This window comes from Ovis canadensis, chromosome 20, assembly GCF_042477335.2.
Source record: "Ovis canadensis isolate MfBH-ARS-UI-01 breed Bighorn chromosome 20, ARS-UI_OviCan_v2, whole genome shotgun sequence".
Taxonomy (NCBI): domain Eukaryota; kingdom Metazoa; phylum Chordata; class Mammalia; order Artiodactyla; family Bovidae; genus Ovis; species Ovis canadensis.
The window spans coordinates 31,501,336-31,517,028 of NC_091264.1; the positions used below are offsets into that span (position 1 = coordinate 31,501,336).

The following is a 15,693-nucleotide window of genomic DNA, read 5'->3' on the forward strand; positions in this document are numbered from 1 at the left end:
CCATCCCTGTCCTTCTTTGAAACTTAAAGATGGCAAATAATGGACCATTCATCTAATTGTAATGGCCAATCTACTTACTCTATAAGCAAAGAAAATAGTCAAATAGTGTGAGTGGGTAATAAAACTTTTGAATTAAATGTAATTTAGCTGTCCAGTTTCTGTGGTGCTACAGTAATTCCATGATGTTTCTAAAACATTGTATTACTAAGAAGTAACATCAGCCAAAGGAAGTTGAATCTTTACATCTTACTGTTTTTGTTCATTTCTGCCTGATTAACACAACTATTTGTTGTTGTTGTTGTTAAATAATGACTCTTGCATGGCAGTCAGAACTTTAGTATTAAAACTTCTAAGTAAATTGACCATTTTCTCCTGTTCTTTTGCGATTGAGACTCTGCAGTGACACTTTTATAATTATACAATACTCACATAATATTGTGGGAGCATCCCAGGTGGCTTAGTAGTAAAGAATCTGCCTGTCAATGCAGGAGCCACAGGTTGGATTCCTGGGTTGGGAAGATCCCCTGGAGAAGGAAATGGCAATCCACTCCAGTATTCTTTTTAAAATTAATTTATTTTTTTTATTGAAGGATAATTGCTTTACAGAATTTTGTTGTTTTCTGTCAACCACTCCAGTATTCTTGTCTGGAAGATTCCATGGACAGAGGAGCCTAGCAGGCTACAGTCCGTGGGGCTGCAAAGAGTCAGACACAACTGAGGGACTGAGCATTCACACAAGCATCTAATACTGTACTATTGTATTTAACATAACTGATCATAAATGATATTTAATAAGCTCTAATTGCTTGACTGCTATGCAATTTTATTGCTTTTCCACAGTTGATTTTAGTGAAAATATATGGTCATTACACTAATTGGTGAATATGCCCTCACTGCAATGATGATTGTCATTAGATTTGTTTAATAAAAACTTGAAGTGACTTTAAATCAATGATTTTAATTCAGAGGTATGACTTTAATATACCCACTCCAGTGTTCTTGCCTGGAGAATCCCAGGGATGGAGGAGCCTGGTGGGTTGCCGTCTCTGGGGTCGCACAGAGTCAGACACTACTGAAGTGACTTAGCAGCAGCAGTAGCACCAGCATGATTTGTTAATATAGATGTGTTTTTTTTTTTTTTTTTGTCTTTGTTAAAAAAAAAATCCATCCCAGTTTAAGCATAAGGGAAAGAGATAGGGTCTATCTTCCTGAAATAGCAGAAAGACTTGAGAGGACAGGATGAATAGGTGAGACCTTCTGGGAATGGAACTGACATGATTTGGGCATCACTCATCACTAGCCAACTCAGGGACCAGATGGAGACTGCAAAAAGCGTTGTGCTTGTCTTGTCCAGTGTTTTTTAAATATCTGAATTTGTCTGCCAAGTCATCTGGTCCCCCACTCCCTAGTGACTTTCTTGCAGCAGCCTTGCTTGTGGACTTCACCAGCTTCAGTACAGTTCAGTTCAGTTCAGCGGCTCAGTCGTATCTGACTCTGCAACCCCATGGACTGCAGCACGCCAGGCCTCCCTGTGCATCAACAACTCCTGGAATTTACTCAAACTCATGTCCATTGAGTCAGTGATGCCATCCAACCCTCTCATCCTCTGTTGTCCCCTTCTCCCGCCTTCAGTCTTTCCTAGCATCAGGGTCTTTTCCAATGAGTCAGTTCTCATCAGATGGCTGAAGTATTGGAGTTTCAGCTTCAGCATCAGTCCTTCCAATGAATATTCAGGACCGATTTCTTTTAGGATGGACTGGTTGGATCTCCTTGAAGTCCAAGGGAGTCTTCAGAGTCTTCTCAAACACCACAGTTCAAAAGCATCAATTCTTCTGCGCTCAGCTTTCTTTATAGTCCAACTCTCACCTCCATACAAGACTACTGGAAAAACCATAGCTTTGACTAGGTGGACCTTTGTTAGCAAAGTAATGTCCCTGCTTTTTAATATGCTATCTAAGTTGGTCATAACTTTTCTTCCAAGGAGTAAGCATCTTTTAATTTCATGGCTGCAGTCACCATCTGCAGTGATTTTGGAGCCCCCCAAAATAAAGTCTGTCACTAGACCTGGTAAGCATTGGGTGCCTGGAGAAGAGTGACATCCTTGAACATGGAACTTGGGTGAGAAAAAGTGAAAAACAGAGATTTTTAACAATATATGGAATTTGAGGGAATTTCCTGGTGGTCCATTGGTTAGGATGTGGCACTTTCACTGCTGTAGGCCCAGGTTCTATCCCTAGCGAGGGAACTAAGATCACAGCCAAAGGAAAACAACAGAAAAAAAGAAAAACAAGAATTTGGAATCTGAAAGTCAGGTAAGCCCAATAAGGGTCGAGGCTTGAGGCACAAACCCAAGACTGTGCACATAGGTTGAGAGCTGAGGCTCTGAGAGAATGAATACAAAAAGAAGCTAAAGAGGACTGCCCTGGTGGTCCAGTGGTTAAGACTCTGTGCTCCCAATGTGGGGGTCTGGGTTCAATCCCTCGTCAGGGAACTAGATCCTGCATGCTGAAGCTAAAGATCCTGCATACCGTAATGAAGATCTCCCATGCAGCAACGAAAGTCCTGTGTGCTACAACTAAGACCCGACACAGCCAAATAAGTAAATATTTTTTTAAAAAAGCTAAGTTTTGATGCTCAAAACTTTGGGCATCACTTATATTTAAAGGCTATAAATTACCAGAATCCCAATGAAGGGAAGCCGTCCTACCGGAAACAGGTTAGAGAAAGCTTATGGTCAAGGAGAGAAGTTCAAGGATAAGTGTAAACTGTACCTCAAACACAAAGAGTACACTGTACCCAGAGTAAAAAGGCTAAGTTGAGGGGAGGGGAAGGAGCCAGTAGATTTGGTGATCAAGCCACTAATATACCCACTCCAGTATTCTTGCCTGGAAAAGTCCCAATCCATGAGGTCACAAAACTGGGCGACTAAACAACAAAGATCATCAAAGCGCACTTTCAGCAGAGTAGAGTTAAAATTACAAAGACTGAAACGGAGCGTGGATATAAAGTGGACACAGCTGTTTTAAGATGTCAGACCCACAAGAAAGGAGCTGGAGCATCATTCAGTGGCATGTAGGGTGGAGGATCTCAGGATGGGTATCTTAAAAGAAAAAGGCCTGTGGAAAGGGAGTGAGAGCCATAGGAGGTTGGTTCCACGAGTGGAAGAGGAAGCTCTGGGCAAGAGACTTGCCTCTAGCGAGGAAGATCAGCAAAGATGGAAATGTTTTCAAATACTGAGGGACATTGTGGGAGCTAGTTGGATAGCCTATAACTGGTCGGGTTGTCGGCAGAGTTACAGGTACATCATTGTGAACTTAATAAGGGCCTGGGACTTCCCTGGTGGTCCAGTGGTTAGGATTCCACTGCAAGGGGCCCAAGTTCAATCCCTGGTCCGGGAACTAAGGTCCCCTCAACAAACTGGAAGGCATGGCTGAAAAAAAAAGTAGGAAAGGGTCTGAGAGACTTGGCATCATTCAGGAAGGCAGGACAGGCTTTTTGAGCAGCAGAGAAAGCTATGCTGAGATTAACAAGCATTACTATGGTTCATACTGCCATAAGGTTTGCAAGACTCAAGGTAATTTATTTTTTAGATTTAATTAGCAAAGTAAACTTTCCTATAAAAATGACCAGTCCACAGAAATGAATTGCAAGCCCATTAGTGTCACAAGCATGGTTTATTCTTGGGTAATTCCCCGACAGTCCAGTGGCTGGGACTCCAAGCTTTCACAGCCAAGGCCCGGGTTCAACCCCTGGTCAGGGAACTAAGATCCTGAATGCCAGGCTGTGTGGCCAAAAAAGAAAAGCATGGTTTATTTATTCTTTTTAAACCTTTTTTATTTAAGCATGGTTTATCCTTAAGTGCACTTGTGTAAACTATCAGTCTCTAGGGCAACAGCTTTAGGATATACAAGTTTCTAATGTAAAGATATGGTTGAGGATTTAATTATATGTTGTCTCTTTTTATTATCAGAACTAATTCTCCCAACTAAATGATATTTTTCCCTCTTGTTTGTAGATGATGCAAATTGTGAAACTGATTAGGATCCCTTTTCAAGTCAGTTAATGGTTGAGGAAAAAAATAATCTGCATTCACACCCAGCTAAGGAACCGAGTTTGGCAGCTACATTTGTTTATTGGCTTCATTCCTGCCTGCATGCAGTTTGTCACTCTACCCTGGTTCCTCCTTGTCATTTATCATTTTGTTATATTTCACATATCCCAGAAGCCACTGTAAATCCTTTTTTGGAACAAAAGAGAACATATAATATTTGAGATATTTAAGCACCTTAATACTTGTAGTAGTTATGAAATAAAAAGCACACCCAGTTACAAAGCCACTAGACCCAAAAAACCTTTTTGAAAATCATACAACTTTCCATTTAATAATGAGTTGTAGTGTACAGAGCAGAAAGCCAAATTTGTAACAGCAGAGAATTACAGCAACTCAGCAGTATGTTTGCCTCAGTTCTTTTAGAATATGAGAATAGATACTATTTGCCCTTCTTAATTTTGGAAGCTTTCTTCCCAACTCCATTATCAGTATCTAGGAGTGATTAAGCTGGGCTCTGGAGCCAGAGTACCTGGTTTCAAATCCAGCCCACCACTCCAGCTGTGTGGCCTTCGGGTAACTTACTTATCTGTTTCCTTACTTGAAAAATTGCATTAACAGAACCTACCTCATAAAATTCTGAGGACACCAGTAAGGTGCTTACAATGGTGTCAATAACATTCTAAGTGCACAAAAACTGGCAGCTGGAACTACTGTGGCTTTATGGGTGGTTAAGGCTCATGAGGCTCTTGGAGCCCATTGCCAAAACTTAGGATCCAAGTGAATGAGTAGCTGGATGCCAAAAACCCAAGCCAACTTGTAGCTGAAGACCAGATAAGAGTCCTTCCATCGATCCACTAAAAAATACTTATGGAAGTTAAACCTGCAAGTCAAAAAAGCTCTTGGTTAATGGCATTTTAAACAGGTCTGATACCTTAGTTACAGACTAACTGGCTCCTACTAGAGCCCTACTGAATTCGTTTATTAAACAAATATTTATTAAAGACCTACTTTATCAAGCATAAGTTTTAAACACCACAAATCATTAAAAACCAACATACAACCACACTTTTTCCCCTTACAGCTTCAAAGTATCACCGTCTAACAACAGGTCCTAGGCAGTACCAAAATAACAAAAATTCTTTAAAGTGCTACACCTGCCAAAAATTTAATGGAAATCAAAAGTAGAAGCCCATTCACAACCTCAAAGTCTTAAAATAATCAAAATATAGCATGACTACAGTAAACTTTGGGGTCCCAAGAGCCGGCCTCAGTCCCACAGGGAAGTATTTGGTGGAAGTGAAGAGTGACAACTGCTTAGTCCCACTGGATCCTTCGCTCTTCTTCAGGAAGAACACTCCAGTTCGGAGAGGCCACATCCCGGGCCAGCCAGTTGAAATCGTCAACGTCGTTCCAGTTATTTTTGTTCTTGTCTAAACCAGAGCCCTCGAAGTCCTTGTCGATGCCAGGGTAGCTCCAGGTGTAGGGGGCGAACTGGATCCCGGTGCAGTCCTCCATGATGGCCCTGCTGGTCACCTGCAAGAAGATGCGGGTGTCTTTTGTGGTGTGTACGCGGAGCTGCTGGCAGGCCACGGCCAGCACGCAGTCACTGCAGTCCTCCAGGAACACGGAGGTGGACACTGGACCGCAGAGCAGCGTACAGCCTTGGGCCTTGGTCAGCCGCAGGGTGTTGGGATTGCCATAGAGTTTGATCGTGCAGTTTCTCAGTTGGGTCAAAAGGACGTCCTGCTGGTGCAGCTCCTCAGCTCTCTTCTCCAAAACTTGGGACTGCAGATTGGAGAAGCCGCAGATCCAGCTGGAGTCGAAATCTCCCTCCTCCTTCAAGGGCGGCGGGGAGGTCAGGATGCCCTCCGCCGCCGGGGCGACGGGAGCCGAATCTACTTGCGTGGCTGAAGCAGCATCCTTCTTGCGGGTCTTGAAAGCGAAACGCTTCTTAGGCTGAAGCTCCTGGCGCCGCTTGGCCAGGGCCGCCTGCAACCGCGTCAGCACCTCTTGCGCTTGCCGCAAATCGTAGGCGGCCAGGAACAAAACTGAGTCGTTTATAAGTTTCTGAAGCCCCTGCAACCGAGCGGCCGCCTCCTCCAGCCGCTCGACGGAGTCCCCGCTTTCCAGAAGCTCTTCCACGGCCGATCGCTCCCGAGCGAAGGCAGCGGCGAAAAAGTCGCTCTTCTCCCCTTCCACCTCCTGGTCCTGCCGCTTTTGCTTTCGCCTTTCTACCTCCAGTTGCCGCTCATGTTCTCGCTTCTGAAGCCGCTCGGGCACCAGGGTCCGCTCTCGCTGGGATCCCAAGTCCCCGTTCGCTAGGGCAGCTGCGGACAAACCACCAGTCTCCATCTTGACTTCAAGCTTCCTTTCTCCTGCCTTCCTTCCTCCGGGCGCGCCCTTCGCAAGGCCTCCCACCAACGCGCCCTGTGATTGGCCGGGCATGCTGACGTCAGACCCCGGCCTTATTTTCTTTGCCCATTGGTTCCTTTGCACTGGAGGGGGCGGGGATGTGGGGCGGGGCAGACTGACAGAGGGGGTGGGGAGACAAAGGTCCTGGTGGATGGGTGGGGTGGGAGGCAGGCGGGGGAAGCTTTTTTTCTTCTTAAAGGGGCAGGACTTATATCCGGGATTGTGGGGTGAGTTGCAGCAGCGGCAGCTGCACATGTGGGTTTGTTTATAAGAACAAGGTTAGAAACTCGCAGGACTCCCCCTCCCCCCCAGCTCCTCCCTACTACCCCCTAACAGGCCGGAGATCCGCAACTGGTGGGGGGAATGTGTGCGTGTGGTGGGTGGGTGGGGGGGACAGGTAGTGGTGAGAAAGATGGAGCGGGGGGAGAATATTACACCGCCCGGCCGGCGCGGGTGGAAGCGGCAGCTGGAACAGCTGGCTAGGGAGCCGCTTGCATGTCTCTTGGTTTTTTTCTTTCTTTTTCCTTCCACCACCCCTTCCCCCAACCCATTCTTGCCGCCCCTAAACCCTCCTACCCACCCCCGCGCCGCTGCAGTTCCGCGTGGCCTGGGGCTCCTGGATTCCCGAAGGCAGTTACCCGGGCGGGAGAAGGCGAAGGGCACGTACGTGAGAGACTGAGGTCCTCACTGCAGCCGGGTCCAGGGGGCCCTGGAGGAGTCTAAAAACGGATTACTATTTCTTTTTTTGCCAATTGCTGCAGTCGAAAGGGTGGGGGTGGGGGCGGGGGCAGGGTGAGACTCCACACCCCCTCCCTCTTCCTCCCACGCCCTAACCCCCCTGGGCCGTCACTCCCTGCCCAGCTGGCCGCGCGGGGGGCTGAAACCCCAGCCCCGGACTCGGCGGCCGTCTGTGGGGCCGTCGGTGGTTAGGATAGTGATGGGGGAAATGTTACATTATTTTTAGAGGTGGTGGGAGGGATTTATCACCGGAAGTAAATGAGCCTCCCCTAAAGTCGGGACCAGCCAGAGGTGTGAGTGGGCAGCCTGGACGGCGCAATCGCTGGCAAAACCCAGAACAGTGGGCTGGGCGAGAACCCGGGCGCGGCCGGCAGCCGGCGCTGGGCACCTCGCGTGCTCGGCTGAGCGCCGGGGCCTCTGACCCTCCCCGTCCTTACAGTCGCCGGTTCCACCTTTATCTCCACCCCCGGTTTCCAACCTCCGTCGGGGTAGTTAACTGCCCGAGAAACTGTCACCTGAAATGGTACTGATATACCTGCATTTTGATGCAGAAAAAAATGGGAGGAGATGAGAGGATTAAGATTCCTCTCCCACTTTTTCAATACCCACTCTCCTCCTTTCCTTCTCATTTAAAACGAAAACCAAACATAAATTCCCGAGTTTCTCCGCTGAAAGTCAGCGCAGGTCACACTGTTTGGCAGATTCCACTCGGGGATGGAATTGTTGTGTATTTGTAGACATGCACCTGATGAAAATGACGTTGCTGAAAACATCTTGTACTTGCGCTTGTAGTATGTAAGATAAATTTTAATTTGCGTTGTTTCATGGACAGGATAGATGGAGACGTGTGTGTGTGTGTGTGTGTGTGAAGTATGTTTCCAAGGCGGGTGAACGAAATATAACTGGTTACCTTGTCTTTGGGTCATATGGGGGAATGCAATAGCTGATTTATTTTGTGAAGAATTGATTTAACCAGGGAAGGTTTGATGTGAAGTCGCTCAGTTGGTTCCGACTCTTTGCTACCGCATGGACCGTAGCCTACCAGGCTCCTTAGTCCAAAGAATTTTCCAGGCAAGAGTACTGGAGTGGCTTGCCGTTTCCTTCTCCAGGGGATCTTCCCAACCCAGGGATCAAACCTGGGTCTCCCGCACTGCAGGCAGACGCTTTACCGTCTGAGCCACCTGGGAAGCCCCTAGGGAAGGTTTAGAGTTTTATTTTGCTAGGGAGAAAAATCTGACCTGCCTCACCCAAGTATTGCAGCAGTACAGTCTGTTCCCCAGTTAAGAAGTTTGTAGCAAACAAGGTTTATTGGGCTTGGGTGTTGTAACGGGTGAGACAACGTTTTTGAATTAGCTACAGTGACCCTGCGGGTAGGGGATAGTGTTGTCTGTATCTGAAGTGGAATGGAAGGCCATTAAACCCTTTGAAGAACTTCACTTATGCCCAGTGAGTGGTTTGGGGATAGGGTCCAGTAGATTTTGGAAGTTTCCAAGTATTTTAAGTTGGTTAGTTCAGACTTTAATGAAAAAGGGGCAGTAAAGGGCAAGAATGAATGGGTCACCCTGCAGACCCAGGATGTGGGAAAGAAAGAAAGAAAGTGAAGTCGCTTAGTTTTGTCCTACTCTTTGCGACCCCATGGACTGTAGCCTACCAGGCTCCTCCATCCATGGGATTTTCCAGCAAGAGTACTGGAGTGGGATGCCATCAGTGTGTAGGAGGTGCCTTCAAAGACTAATGTGAGGCTCCAGTGGGAATGGACAGGGGTCAGAAGTCTGGTCATTGTGAAGCACTGGCTTGAATGTTCTTTTTGATAATATATAATGTATTTATCATTTATTATAATATATCATTTTTATAATCTACAATGTATTTATCATTTATTTTTGATTGTGCTGGGTCTCCACTGATGCACTCGGGCTTTCTCTAGTTGTCGTGAGTGTGAGCTCCTCTTCGTGGCAGTGTGTGGGCTTCTGGTGGCTTCTGTTGTGGAGCATGGACTGCAGGTGTGCCCAGGCTGCAGTAGTTGCAGCCCTCAGGCTCTGAAGCACAGGCTCAGTAGTGGTGGCACACAGGCTTAGTGCTCTATGGTATGTGGGATCTTCCCAGACCAGGGAATGAACCTGTGTCCCAGGTGATTCTCAACCACTGTATCATGAAGGCGGTCGGGCTTGACAGTTCTTGACAGACCCCAGCACAGCTGCAAGCCAGGGTAGGTGGTCAAGACATAGGTTTAAAGCTACATTTCGAGAGCAGTAGGAAGGCGTTGCCAGGCTGTGTGTGCGTCTTCTTTATGACACTTGAGGGCGGTTGATTCAGTGTGCATCCTTGAAAGGGCCCCAGCTCCTCAGAAGGACATGCCTGTTCTGATGGAAGGGTAATGCTTTACAGTGGAAATGTGGCAGAAGGCAAGCTGCCCATGAGTTCTGGATCCCGCTTTCAAGGATGCTTTACAAAGCTTGTGAATCGAAGAACTGCTGTCCATTAGACATCTTGGAAAGTGAGAGAATTGTAACGTGTTCCAGACTTTAAAGATTATTTAACAAAAATTTAGATGCTTTAATGGTTCTATTTGTTAGATACATTTTTTAACTTTCTGAAAATTTAAAAAGTAGAGAGGAGAGTGTTTACATGTACCTATCACCCAACTTCAGCAATTCACAACTGGCAGTCTTGTTTCTTCTAAAACCCTAGCCACTTTCCCACTCCACCTCACTCTGATTTTTTCTTGTTGTTGTTCAGTTGCTAAGTCGTGTCTGATTCTCTGTGGCCTCATGGACTGCAGCATGCCACGCTCCTCTGTCCTCCGATATTTCCCAGGGTTTGCTCTAATCCATGTCTATTGAGATAGTGATGCTATGTAATCACTTCATCCTCTGTCATCTCTTTCTCCTTTTGCCTTCAGTCTTTCCCAGCATCAGGATCTTTTCCAGTGAGTCAGCTCTTCACATCAGGTGCAAAAAGTATTAGAGCTTCAGCTTTAGCAGTAGTCTTCCAGTGAATATTCAGGGTTGATTTTCCTTTAAGATCAACATTCAGGATTGATCTCCTTTCTGTCCAAGGGACTCTCAAGAGTCTTCTCCAGCACCACAGTTCAAAAGCATCAATTCTTTGGCTCTATACCTTCTTTATGATCCAACTCCACATCTGTACATGACCACTGGAAAAACTACAGCTTTGACTATATGGACATTTGTCAGTAAAGTGATGTCTCTGCTTTTTAATACGCTGCCTAGGTTTGTCATAGCTCTCCTTCCAAGGAGCAAGCATCTTTTAATTTCGTGGCTGCAGTCACCATTTGCAGTGATTTTGCAGCCCAAGAAAATAAAATCTGTCACTGCTTCCACTTTTTCCCCTTCTATTTGCCATGAAGTGATGGGACTGGATGCCATGATCTTAGTTTTTTAATGTTGAGTTTCAAGCCAGCATTTTCACTTTCCTCTTTCACCTTCATCAAGAGGCTTTTTAGTTCCTCTTCACTTTCTGCCATTAGAGTGGCATCATCTACATATCTAAGGTTGTTGATATTTCTCCTGGCAGTCTTGATTACAGCTTGTGATTCATCCAGCCAAGCATTTCTCATGATGTACTGTGCATATAAATTAAATAAGCAGGGTGACAATATACAGCCTTGTCATACTCTTTTCCCAATTTTAAACCAATCAGTTGTTCCATTTCTGGTTCTAACTTGCTTATTTTAAAATGAATCCCAAACTTTATATTATTTAATATTTTACAATCCACGAATATTTCAATATGTATCTCAGAAAGATTAAGGCTGTCTTTTTAAAAACATAACCACAATACTATTAGTTGTTGTTGTTTAGTCAGTCGTGTTCAACTCTTTCCAACCTTATGGACTGTAGCCCACCAGGCTCCTCTGTCCTTTGGATTTTCCAGACAAGAATGCTGGAGTGGGTTGCCATTTCCTCCTCCAGGGGATCTTCCCAACCCAGGGCTCGAACTTGCATCTCCTGCAAGTCTCCTGCATTGCAGGCAGATTCTTTTACTGTTGAGCCACAGTCCAAAAGAGTGGCGACTGTTTCTCCATTATTATCTGAGTTTTAGGCTGTTAGGGGAACCACTGATCCAAACCAATATTCACATTTCTCAGATTATAATTTCCTTTTAAAAATTACTTTATTTGAATAAGGATCCAAACTTCTATACAGTGTGCCTAGTTAATATGTGTCTTTAATCACTTTTAAATCCTCCCCCGCTCTCTCTCAAGTGTTTTGTTGAGAAAAATGATCATTTGTTTAATAGAGTTTCCCACAGTTTGAACTTTCTGGTTGCATCTCCATACTATGTTTGTAATTTTAAATACTTGTTGTATTTATTTGATCTTTTAACATCCTTAAGAGAATATTTGTGTAGTGATATGCCACAGAAAATCAGTAACTAAGGAATGAAAGCAGGTAACACAATAAAACCGTCTTTGGGTGTGGTCAGATAGCAAAGAATGAGGCCTTTTGTGTTCTTTGGTGTTTATCAGGAACCCTGTGCAGGCCATTCCTAGGCAAATAAACAAATCCAGCCTCTGTTTTCTAGTAGCTGGATTCCAGAAGTAGGTGTCCCCTATTCATCTTTCAGCAAATATTGAATGTGTAGTGGGTTAAAAGGATTCACTACAAGTTGTGCGTGTCAGGTATGAAATATATAGCCAATTTTCCAGTCTGGGTGGCTGACTTTTCTGACACAAAGCCAGTGAGAGGTGTCAGCCGTGCAGGCACGTGCTGTTCTGGAAAAGGCTCTACCTTGGTCTGGGAAGCAGAATGGGAGCAGCTTCTGCCTTCCTCCTCTGCCCCTGGCTTTCTTCACCCTCCTCAGCTCCCGTCACTTTCTGGGAGGTCCCTTCCTCATTGTACCGCTAAGACCTAGCACAGGGGCTGCTGCTGCTTATGGATCCATGCCCAACGCTGAGCCTGGGAGGTTCTCCGGCTGCCGAGTGGGTCAAGATAGGCAGAGTCCCTTTCCTCCTTGAGGAGGCCTAATCTGGGGCAGATAATTACACAAATGTGAAATTGTAACAGTGACAATTGACAGCTGTTAGGAAGGACAGAGAACAGTGGGTGCCCCTCATGGGAGGTTTGACCTTGTTGGGAGGTCAGTCTCAGTGAAGTCTTCCGGAGCAGGCAGGGTTGAGCTCTCGCTGGAAGGAGGAACAGGAATGAACATGGAGTCAGTGAACCCTGGAAGGTGTCCTCTAGGTATGTCGGCTCAGGGGTCACTGGTCACTTTGTGGAGAGCTGTATCCAGGAGTGCTGGGAGCAGGAGGCCGCAGGGGATAGGTGAGAGGGAGGGGCAGGAGCAGATGCCGAATCCATGTAACTCTTTGGAGGAGTCTGTGAGGAGGGAGGAGGGAATAAACAGGCGGTGCAGGGAGGCCAATGAGGTATTTCTGGTTTTTACAGAAAAAAAAAAAAAAAGACATAACCTAAGGGCCCTGAAATGACTGGAGGAGATGGGACACAAAACACAGGTGTGAGGATTAGCCATGGATAAAGGGAAGGACAGCCTTCTCTATGGCAGCGCTATTGTATTAACTTTTTATTGTGAAAGTTTTCAAACATACGCAAACCATTTGCTCTCAACTCACAGTAACAGATGCATCATAATTGAAACACAAGCTTTAAGAAACAGCAAATACTCTTGGGATATATAGTAGATGCTATTTTCTATTCTTTTTATTGTATTTTAAAATGTTGGCCAAGACCTCCTAATTGATGTGTCAGCGGGAGAGGGTGCAGCTGTTGGTAAACTTGCATGTTTGATGAGTCTGACGGTGTCTGTGCCCTCTGTGAGTGGGTAGCGGGGTCCTCTGCTGGGTGTGAAAGGAAAGAGGTGTGAGGTATCTGAAAAGTAGGGGGGACGTTTGGATATCTTGTGGGAAGAGAGAGAGAGTGTTGCCCAGAGAGGCAGGGCTGATGGTGTGGATGGTCAGTAAATACTTGAGAGTGAAGGGGCAACCTTCCAGGGGGCCATCTAGGCCAGAGGCTGACTCAGGGGATGGAGCAGGGCTGGGGGCAGGGTAGAGGAGAGAAGCTGGCGTGGACAGCCTGAGGCTCAGAAGGCAGGAATTCTTGTGGTGGGGCTTCTCTAGAAAGGTCTGGAAACTTGACTCCTGTGGCCCCTCCTGCATTCCCTCCAAAATCTTCAGAAACTTATGTCAGTCTTCCAAGACCCACGCTGCCTGTCAGCAGACGGCCTTAACCAGCTCTTCTTGGGGGCTTCCTGAGTAGCTCAGCTGGTAAAGAATCCGCCTGCAATGCAGGAGACCCCGGTTTGATTCCTTGGTCTGAAGTTCCCCTGGAGAAGGGATAGGCTACCCACTGCAGTATTCTTGGGCTTCTCTGGTGGCTCAGACAATAAAGTATCTGCCCACAGTGCTGGAGACCTGGGTTGGGAAGATCCCCTGGAAAAGGGCATGGCCTCCTACTCCAGTATTCTTGCCTGGAGAATCCCATGGACAGCAAGGCCAGCAGAGAGGAACCACACCTTGCCTCCCTCTTATTACCTGTCTGTGAAGATCCACCTCTTTGCCTCTTGCCCTTCTTCTTCAAGGCCAACACCTCCACCTGATCTGCGTCCCTCCCATTTCCTGGAACCTTGAGCCACCCCCATCCTCTGTTTCTTCAGGATCTTTAATGCTGCTTCTTTGGTTTCTCTTCTGAACAAGCAAGTTCCCTCCACTTAAAACAGTTTTCTTTTTGTCTTTTCATGTACCCAAGGAAATACTTTTTTCCCTCTTTTGTCAATAGACTTCTTAAAAAATATGTATTTAAAAAAATATTTATAAATAAATTTTTAAAAAATTATTTATTTATTTACTAGGCTGCCTCAGGTCATAATTGCATTGTTCGGGCTCTTTGTTGCGGTGCGTAGGCACAAGCTTAGTTGCCCTGCAGCATGTGGGATCTTGGCTCCCTGACCAGGGATCGAGCCTGTATCCCCTGTATTGGAAGGCAGATTCTTAACCACTGGACCACCAGGGAAGTCCCTATTAAAATAGACTTTATATTTTATTCAACTTTTTGAAAAAAATTTTGTGGGAGAGGTAATCGGGTTTATTTTTTTCCTGGCTTTGCTGAGATATATTGTGTGAGTTTAAGATACTCATTGTGATTATTTGACTTGTGTGTGTGTGTGTGTGTGTGTGTGTTTGTATTTGTTGTTGTTGTTCAGTTGCTAAGTCATGTCCAACTCTTTGCAAGCCCAGGGACTGCAGCATGCCAGGCTCCCCTGTCCTTCACTCTCCTTGAGTTAGCTCAAATTCAAGTCCACTGAGTCAGTGATGCCATCCAACCATCTCATCCTCTGTTTCCCCTTTCTTCTCTTGCCCTCAATCTCTCCCAGCATCAAAGTGTTTTCCAATAAGTCAGCTCTTTGCATCAGGTAGCCAGAGTACTGGATCTTCAGCTTCAGCATCAGACCTTCTAATGATGGAAGGATCAGTCCTTCTTTTACTATATATATGACTGAGCCACTGGGGCGCATGCGTTGTTAACTGTGGGGCTTCCCTGGTGGCTCAGTGGTAAAGAACCCACTTGCCAGTGCAGGGGACTTGGCCTAGCGGGCTACAGTCCATAGATCGAAAAAGAGTCTGACCCGACTTAGGGACTCAACAACAGCATTGTTAACTGTAGTCAACATGCCGTATGTTACATTTCCAGAACTTACTCATCTTGTAACTGAAAGTTTGTAACTTTCTATTTATTTCTGGCTGTGTTGGGTCTTCATTGCCCGCGCTTTCTCTAGTTGCAGTGAACTGGGGCTACTCATTCTTTTCGGTGCATGGGCTTCTCATTGTGATGGCTTCTCTTGTTGAGGAGCACAGGCTCCGTAGTTGTGGCCCACGGGCTCAGTTGCCCCATAGCATGTGGAATCTTTCCAGACCAGGGATCCAACCTGTGTCTCCTGCATCAGCAGGTGGGACTCCTATCCACTTTACCACCAGCGAAGTGCCTGGAAGTTTGTATCTTTTGACCACCTTTGTCCATCTCCCATCCCACCCTTGGCAGCTGCCAATCTAGTCTCTTGTTTCTCTGGGTTCAACTGTAACAACAGACTTTTAAGAACAGTCATCTACCTTTGCTATGTTCAGATTCTCTATCTTATTCCCTCCTTAATCCCTTATCACCTGGTTTCTGCCTCTGCTACTTCAGTGGGAAATCCCCATTCCCTCCTAATGTTCAAGTCCGTTGTTCTTTGTAGCTCTCAGCACTGGATAACCCCTTCTCAGAGTACAGCTCCCTGGTTCTGTGTGTTCTCTCTCCATCCCTGATCACTATTCTTCATCTTATTTACCAGCTTCTCTCCAGCTGTCCCCTAAGTATCCGTGGGCCCAGATTTCTGTCCTGGTACCAGTTTCTAGTTCCTCACACCTCCCCTGGTGAGCTCTCCTCCTCCTCCCAGGGCACCGAGTCCTGTCCTTATGCTGATTGATTCTGGAATCCCTGGCTCCTCCTGCTTCTCTCCTGAGCCCAAACTTGGAC

At 46.1% G+C, this 15,693-nt stretch overlaps 2 protein-coding genes across 2 annotated transcripts in view; one reads left to right on the forward strand and one right to left on the reverse strand.

The window, feature by feature from the left end:
- Positions 1-3,655: 3,655 nt before the first annotated feature.
- TBCC (tubulin folding cofactor C) lies at positions 3,656-7,232 on the reverse strand. Its single transcript, XM_069564484.1, has 2 exons — positions 7,131-7,232; positions 3,656-6,478 (listed from the first exon to the last, which is right to left on the reverse strand). Exon 2 carries the CDS (start codon positions 6,401-6,403, stop codon positions 5,366-5,368), a length of 1,038 nt encoding a protein of 345 aa, XP_069420585.1. The 5' UTR covers positions 6,404-6,478; positions 7,131-7,232; the 3' UTR covers positions 3,656-5,365.
- The window catches only part of BICRAL (BICRA like chromatin remodeling complex associated protein), a 105,906-nt gene continuing 96,855 nt past the window's right edge, over positions 6,643-15,693 (forward strand). Inside the window, exon 1 of the mRNA XM_069564480.1 lies at positions 6,643-6,690. The gene's annotated coding sequence lies outside the window, so the exon portion shown is untranslated. The remainder of the gene's footprint in view (positions 6,691-15,693) is intronic.